This window comes from Cygnus atratus, unplaced genomic scaffold (assembly GCF_013377495.2).
Source record: "Cygnus atratus isolate AKBS03 ecotype Queensland, Australia unplaced genomic scaffold, CAtr_DNAZoo_HiC_assembly HiC_scaffold_107, whole genome shotgun sequence".
In the NCBI taxonomy this organism is placed as follows: domain Eukaryota; kingdom Metazoa; phylum Chordata; class Aves; order Anseriformes; family Anatidae; genus Cygnus; species Cygnus atratus.
The window spans coordinates 5,422-12,893 of NW_026109700.1; the positions used below are offsets into that span (position 1 = coordinate 5,422).

Genomic DNA, 7,472 nt, shown 5'->3' on the forward strand with positions numbered 1-7,472 from the left:
CCATCTTGGTAGAACTATGCCTTGTTTTCTGGACTGGGACTTGTCTGCTCCACCTTCATCTGATCACTAATGATATCCAGCTGTGAAAATAGGGAAATGCACAATAAGAGGGAAATGCTTGAGGAAGGAACACGTTTTCACCTCCAACTACAAGCATTTCAGAAGTTACTGAAAGAAATTCCACAGGCTACACACAGAACATCTAAAGGGAACCTGCAAAGGACTATTGCACACCAGTGTTAGACTTAGTCCTCTGCAGCCCTCTTCATCCTCAAGTGTCCCTACTCCCTAAACATTCAAACTGGGCATTTTTTGGAAAACTACTCCTAAAATACAGCTAAAACTACTCCTAAAATACAGAAGGCCCTGCAGAGTGACCTGGACAGGATGGTTCGATGGGCAGAGGCCAATGGGATGAGGTTCAACATGGCTAAGTGCCGGGTCCTGCACTTTGGCCACAACAACCCCATGCAGCGCTACAGGCTTGGGGGAGAGTGGCTCAAGAGCTGTGCAGAGGAAAAGGATCTGGGGGTGTTGGTCGATGCTCGCCTGAACATGAGCCAGCACTGTGCCCAGGTGTCCAAGAAGGCCAACGGCATCCTGGCTTGTATCAGGAAAAGCGTAGCCAGCAGGACCAGGGAGGTGATTTTTCCCCTGTACTCTGCTCTGGTGAGGCTGCACCTTGAGTACTGTGTTCAGCTTTGGGCTCCTCGTGCAAGAAGGACATCAAGGCCGTGGAACATGTCCAGAAAAGGGCTATAAAGCTGGTGAGACCTCAGGGGAGACCTTATTGCTGTCTACAACTACCTGAAAGGAAGGCGTGGCGAGCTGGGGGTCCACCTCTTCTCTCAGGTAACTAGTGACAGGATTGGAGGGAATGGCCTCAAGTTGCACCAGGGGAGGATAAGGTTATAAATGAGGAGACATTTCTTCTCAGAAAAAGCAGTCAGACATTGGAGCTGGTTGCCCAGGGAGGTGGTGGCGTCACCGTCCCCGGAGGTGTTCAAGGAAAGGTTGGACCTGGCGCTTAGGGACGTGGGTTAGTGAGTGACATTGGTAGTAGGGTGATGGTTGGACCAGATGATCTTGAAGGTCTCTTCCAGCCTTAATGATTCTATGATTCTATGATTCTGTACAAGTGCAGAGAACAACGCTATATGGGCTGCTGCAGGGAATGTTAACTCCATCCCAGCCAGACCCAGTACAACTGGGGCAGGTGCCAGCTCAACCATGGCCACAGGGGAGTAATGCAGTGCCCCTGCCAGCCAGGCACGTTCTCGATGCCTCCCGAGGAGCCCTGCCACATCGCATGGCCCAAGATCCCCATCCACGCTGCGGAAGAACGTCAAGTGAGGCACAAAGAGCTCTTAAGGCAGGAGCCAGAAACTGCCGCAGTCACTGCTGGACTGTGGGGGAGCGTGGCCCTCCAACTTAAGAGGACACTTGTGACGCCCCTGGTGATGCCCATTGTGACACAATGTGACATCATAGCTGAGACGCAGTGTATATGCACCCCTGCCAGCACCAGTGCTCAGTGCTGTTGCCTCTGCTGTGGGAGCAACAGCGCTGCCCTGGCTGGGAGCCTCGGTGCGTCCCTGCCCTGCCTGGGAGCACCAGGCCACAGCCGCTGCTCGGGGCTCGGCTCCCCTGCCCCTGCGCCTGTCCGTGTCGGACCCAAGCAGGGCCCGCAGGGCTCTGGTGGCCCCAGGTGGGCTTGTGCCCACATCCTTGCTGCAGCATGCAGAGGCTCCTGGGGCTCTTCCACCGGGGCCAGGAGCGTCCGATGCCCAGCAGCACTTCCCTGTCCAGAGACAGCGATGCCCACCAGCTGCCAGAGGCGGGCCTGCACGGGCTGCACCGCGCGGCCGCCCGTGGCGACCTGGCCCGGCTGAGGCAGCACTGGTGGCTGAAGAAACGAGGCAAAAACCGTCGAGACCACGCAAAGCGGTGAGGGGCTGGGGGGCGCGCTTAAAGGCTTGGGGTGGGATCGCTCTCCCGTGGCGTGCGAGCTTCAGCCTGGCGCCGCTGCGTACGCGGCTCTGGCACCAACCCTCCTTCTGCAGCAGGTGTCAGCAAGAGCCGAGGCGATGGAGGGCTGAGACTGGGCGTTGTCCGACCAGGCAGCCTCTCGCCCTGAAGTCACTGGCACTGGACATAGTCGGGAGCACATGCTCCTACCAGCCCTTGGCAAAGCCTTCAGCCCTGCGCAGAGAGACGGCTGAAGCCCAGGGCAGAGTCAGGAGCACGGCAGCAAGGGCACCGCCTCCTCTGGAACCCTGGGTCAGAGCTGATCACTGAGAGGGCTTTTCCCTCTCAGCTGGCAGAGGGGAAAAATCCAGCTTTGCTTGGAATTGCTGGGGCGGCTCGAGCGCTGCTTGAAGGGTGTGCCGCCGACCGCCACTGCCCTGTCCGCTGCCTGGGGGGTTGTTTAGCAGCCGCTCGGGCATTAGCAGTTCTCTCCTGTCCTGTGGGTGATCAGCGTCAGGGCATTCACCACCCTTCTGCCGCTTGAGTGATTGTCGAAAAACTCGGAGGCTTACACAGACTTCACAGTCTTCATGGAGTTCCACAGCCTCCAAAGCTTACGTTCCGCTTGGCGTTGGCACGTGGAGACTTGTGGCCCTGCGCGTGTTCCACAGCCAGAAGTGATTTTGGGCATTGCCTGCCTGTGGAAAGCTAATTTATTTTGGTTTTAGGACACCGCTGCACCTTGCTTGTGCGAACGGCCATGCAGACGTTGTTCGATTCCTGGTGCAAGAGAAGTGCCTGCTGAACCTTTGTGACAACACTGGCAGATCGCCACTGATGAAGGTATGTGGAACACGTTACTCTGCTCTAAGTGGGGCTTTATCAATTGTGCTTCAAATGACAAGTGTCTTGCCGCATTCTTCACACCGACCTGTGGAGAAACATGAAAGTTGTAATCGGCACGTAATAGGCGTACACTAGCTCATCTCGGAAGACGCTCTTATCTTCCAGCACTGGGAAGCTGCTGTAGCTGTGACAGAGTGAAACACGGCACAAGTCCTTCCTTTTCTTTATGTTGCTTGCAGGCAGTGGAGAACCAGCATGAAGAATGCGTGGCGATTCTGCTAGAGCACCGTGCCGACCCAAACCTCAAAGTTTACAGAGGCAACTCTGCCCTTCACCTGGCTGCCGCAGCTCCTAACACATCTCTAGCAGAGATGTTAGTTGAGCATGGTGCACACCTTGAAGCAAAGGACTGGGTAAGTTTTGAATTTGGGTAGCACTGCTCTTTGGGACAGGCACTTAATTCATCTGGGTTGTTCTGACTGGGATCCTTTATTCTTTCAGGAGGGAAATACCCCGCTTCTTCTTGCCATCTCCAGCCATCATAAAGAGATGGTAAAGTTTCTTCTTCAAAAAGGAGCGAATGTGTGTGCTCAAAATTTGTTTGGAAGGTGAGGCATTGCTCCAAAGTGCATGTGGCTCTCCTTAGCATTGTCACTGGAATGAACAGGAGAGTCAGTGTTGTCCAAGAGACAATGGGCATAAAGTGAAGCAAGAGGCCTTCCCACAGCTGCTTAGGAGAAACCCTCTCAGCATGAGGAAGGTTAATCAGGGGAGCAGGTGGCGCCAGGGGTTTGAGCAGCCTCCATCCTTGGAGGCTTTGAAGAGCAGAGTGGAAGAAGCCTTGAGCAACGTGGTCTGGCCTCGTGGCTGAGTCTGCTCTGGGGAGGCGGTTGGCCAGGAGGCGTCTGGAGGTGCCTTCCAGCCTCAGTCCTCCAGCACTCCCCTGTGTGTGGCTTTGCTTTCCGTGTGCTTGTAGGAATCGGGGAGGGAATTGTTTGGGGAGGAAACAGGGATTATAATAACAACAACACAGAGCATGCAAATGCTGCTATGTTTCATATCATCTTTTGGATGCTTTAGGACTGCTCTTATGCTTGCCGCTTCTGCTGGGGAAACAGATGTAATAGAGCTACTTCTTTCCTACGGTGCCAACATTACTTGCAAGGATATTGCTTGTGACACGGCTGTGGATTATGCTCTCCGGTCGGGACATTTTGAGTGAGTGTGTTGTACGTCACTGTTAGAGCAGCTGAGTTGTCAGAGTGTCCGTGCTGATTTGTCACCCTTTGGGATAGATGCACAAAGGCTTAATGATATCTTCAGACCTTTCTTGAAGCTGGGCTCAGTGATGTCTTCTCATAAATCTCCTTCCCAAGTCAAGAGAGGATTTGGAAGTAGAGGAGAACTTCCACCCACAAGGCTTTCTTAGAAATCCCGCTTGTGTTGCTAAGCCCAGTTCCACTCCACTGACCAGGAAAGAGGCACCTTTTCTTTCAGTGGGGATCTTACCAGTGTCCCTTTAGATAAACCCTCAAAGAGATCCCTGGTGGCGTAGCAGGTCCACCATCATGGGGAGACTGACACCGCACACAGACAGTTCTGAACTGGCTCCAAGTCAGTTGCTGTCCTAGGCAAGAGCAAGGATCCTAGGCAAGGATGTTTTGGATCTGACTGCCTGTATGTTCTCTCTATCTGTGTGTAGCCTTTGCAAGAAACTGGCAGAACGCGCACGCTGTGAAAAGACAGGAGAAGCTTCTGCTGATACTGCACAAGACACAGCAGTCCCCAGCAGATTCTGCTCTCCGAGGACTGAGCGCTTTGCACTGGCCACACTTGCTTTGGATGGAGAAGGTAGGATCCTGAAGTGTGGAAGAGCTGATGAGCACAGCTAATGTGGCCTGATGTCAGACCGCTTCCCGTATCTGGGGGCAGCGCTTGACTGGCAGGGAAAAGCAGAGTGCCAGGAATGCTCACACTGTCTTGCTTCGTCCATCCCTTGTAGGTGCCCTGCCAGCTGTAGGAGCAGAGCAGGAGGAAGAGGCTGAATTGCCCTGGGATCACAAGGTACTTTCTGTGAAGGACCCACTGGGCTCCCATTTGGCTCGCTTACTTTGGGGCAAGTTTACCTCTGGGCTCGCTTACCTCTGTTGCTGCCTCTGCCACATATTTGTGACTGGGGCCCTTGAACTACTTGTGCTCCAGCCCAGCTGTTCAGTTTGCACGGGGTTGGTGAAACTGCTAGGAGAACTGGGTCTCGCTGCAGCTGGCCTTTCAATGGAGTTCCAGTCTAGGGGAAGCATATTCTACATAATGAAGCAGCAAAGATTATTCCTGCTGCTTAAAATCTTCTGAGCTTCTCAAAGGGGCTGGCCGGGAGTGGACTGTTGCTTTTCACCACACTTCACCAGCGCTCTGGCAACCTTTAGATGGCAATTTTTAACGCCAACAACCAAGATATGAGAAAAATCTCAATGATTTTCTTCTGTGAAGCTATTTTATTCACGATTTCAATGGCGAGCGTCCTGCAAGCAGGAGCACACAATAAAAGTTTATCATAACCTTATATTCCCTGTTACCTGACACCTGATTTCTCCTGTTTCTTCATTGCCTGAGTACTACTGAGTTCACAACCTACTCGACACAATTCTATACCATATATGTACAATTTTATTTGACCAACCATTAATTTCTCCTTTTCCTTTTTTTTCCTGCTTCTCTAGTGACTAGAGAGCCCATGATTTATTTATTTTTTTACTGATTTCGTACTGCTCATCCTGTTTTTCTTAGCTGTCCTCCTCATTTTGAGACAGTGGCAACTTCCCCTCTTCTGCTTAACATACTCCCCAGTGCTATGCCACACAATCACTTTTGAATATACAAGGTTAGTGGAATTTTCCACTACAAAAACACCTTCTACTACAAAAACACAATTTGTTTCTCACAAAGAGATACCAGAGAATAGCATTGAGGGCTTGCAGCTCTGCTTTCAGCGTGCATTCCTTGGCCACGAGCATGTTCTCAGAAGCAGCAGGGAGATTCCAGGCCATGCTTAAGCTCTGGCAGAAAGAAGTCTGGCTTCTGCTTTACAGCTGCTGAAATGCCATTGGAGGCAACCATAGTTCTGCAGATTCCGTTCTCCACTGCCCGCCTTTTTGTGTAGGTAGAAAGCCCCTGCCCAGTCTCTCAGCCTATGTTCCAAGAAGAGAAAAAACATTAAGCCTTCCCTCTACGAAACAGAAACCCTCACAAAGAGCTGCTGATAGTTGAGGCTAAGAAAGATGGAGAGAGGTCCCCAGCTGTGCAGATGCCTGCTGGTGGTGCGCTTCCAATCCTTTGTTTCAGTCAGAAGACTGACCTAGTTGTAGAATCTAATGAGTAAAAGCTCATATTCCCATGTTCTCACTGACTTTGTCATGCTCACGGAACCCCATTTCTTTAGGATCAAGACAGACAGCTGCAGCTGAAGCTTCCTGGTGCTCCTGAAAGTCTGTCCGTGTCAGAAGCCACACCTGAATATACTGAGAGCCAGCGCAGTGACATTGAGAAAGACACAGAGCGCTTGCGAGAGGAATTGGAGATGGTTAAAGCTGAGGTATGGAAAGGCTGCACTACAGGGATAAATCCAAGGGTGGTTGTCCTTTCTCTTCCCTTCTTCCCCCTCTCTGCTGGTGACCAACACAACGGGCCCTTTGGGGAGCTTTTCACAAGCTGGAGGGACAAAGCAGTGCATTAGGAGCCACCTTCCGGTGGGTAGGTTTGACCAGAGCAGTTTGCGCTTTCTCAAAACTTGGGTGTGCTCTGAGACACAGAGGGTGTGGCACCACTTGGGTGTGCTCTGACAACAGGTGCAAATTTTTTTTCATGTCTCTATGTTGGGAACAGCATTGGCAGTGTCTGTGCCAGAGTCGCAGACAAAGCGGGCAGAGTTTTGTGCCAGTGTTCAGGAAATGCTGTAGAAAATCTGTAGCGCTATAGGAGAGGGGTTAGTACAAAATGCAGTGAAGTAACATGCAAGGGGGTTTGAGAGTGGAATCAGTCAATTTCCCTCCATAAAGACTGGCTGACCACCATGGATTGATTCTTCCTTTGGTTTTGCAGGTGGAGGAATCGGAACAAAAGCGTATTCAGGCTGAGGTCTGGATAAAATACCTGGAGACTGTACTGGAGGATAAGAAGAGAGAAGTACCAGCTTCTTCCCAGAAAGTGCAAGACCTTCTGGAGGCACTCTCTGGAACTGCAGCTCTCCAACAGCTGGAAGAACGCATGCAAGGGTAGGCAGGGTAGTAAGACAGAGGGGCGAGGCGCTGCTTTCTGGGACTGTGTGAACACAAGGGAATTGCCTCGTCACATCACAGAAAGTTAATACAGGATTTGGAAAGAAGCCTTTGCTTTAGCTTATGTTCTTGCACACTGTTCTTTCCAACTGTGTGCTCTTGTGGAGTTCCACAATAAGGCCCGTATTTCTCTTTCAGACTCGAAGCTGGAAGTGGCAGATTGGAAGCCACAATCCAGCAACAAAGCAGACTGATTGAAGCCCTTCAGAGACACCGGCAAGCCTCTGCCTCAGTAAGTCAATGATAAACTTCCCTCTTCCCTGTGAGCTCCTGCGCCTAGCTAAGTAGTTCTGTGGGGACAAAGTAAGATGAGATTTTTCTGGC

At 51.7% G+C, this 7,472-nt stretch overlaps 1 protein-coding gene across 1 annotated transcript; it reads left to right on the forward strand.

Moving 5' to 3' along the window:
- Positions 1-1,783: 1,783 nt before the first annotated feature.
- LOC118246854 (ankyrin repeat domain-containing protein 7-like) lies at positions 1,784-4,036 on the forward strand. Its single transcript, XM_035544330.2, has 5 exons — positions 1,784-1,947; positions 2,697-2,811; positions 3,054-3,227; positions 3,316-3,422; positions 3,895-4,036. The coding sequence occupies exons 1-5, from the start codon at positions 1,784-1,786 to the stop codon at positions 4,034-4,036; spliced, it is 702 nt and encodes a 233-aa protein (XP_035400223.2).
- Positions 4,037-7,472: the final 3,436 nt, after the last annotated feature.

Excerpts from the sequence above, each read along its gene's own strand:
- LOC118246854 (XM_035544330.2), top strand. The coding sequence starts at position 1,784 with ATGCCCAGCAGCACTTCCCTGTCCAGAGACAGCGATGCCCACCAGCTG. Across the intron at positions 1,948-2,696 it reads CGTCGAGACCACGCAAAGCG|GACACCGCTGCACCTTGCTT; the intron begins GTGAGGGGCTGG and ends TTTTGGTTTTAG. Across the intron at positions 2,812-3,053 it reads GCAGATCGCCACTGATGAAG|GCAGTGGAGAACCAGCATGA; the intron begins GTATGTGGAACA and ends TGTTGCTTGCAG.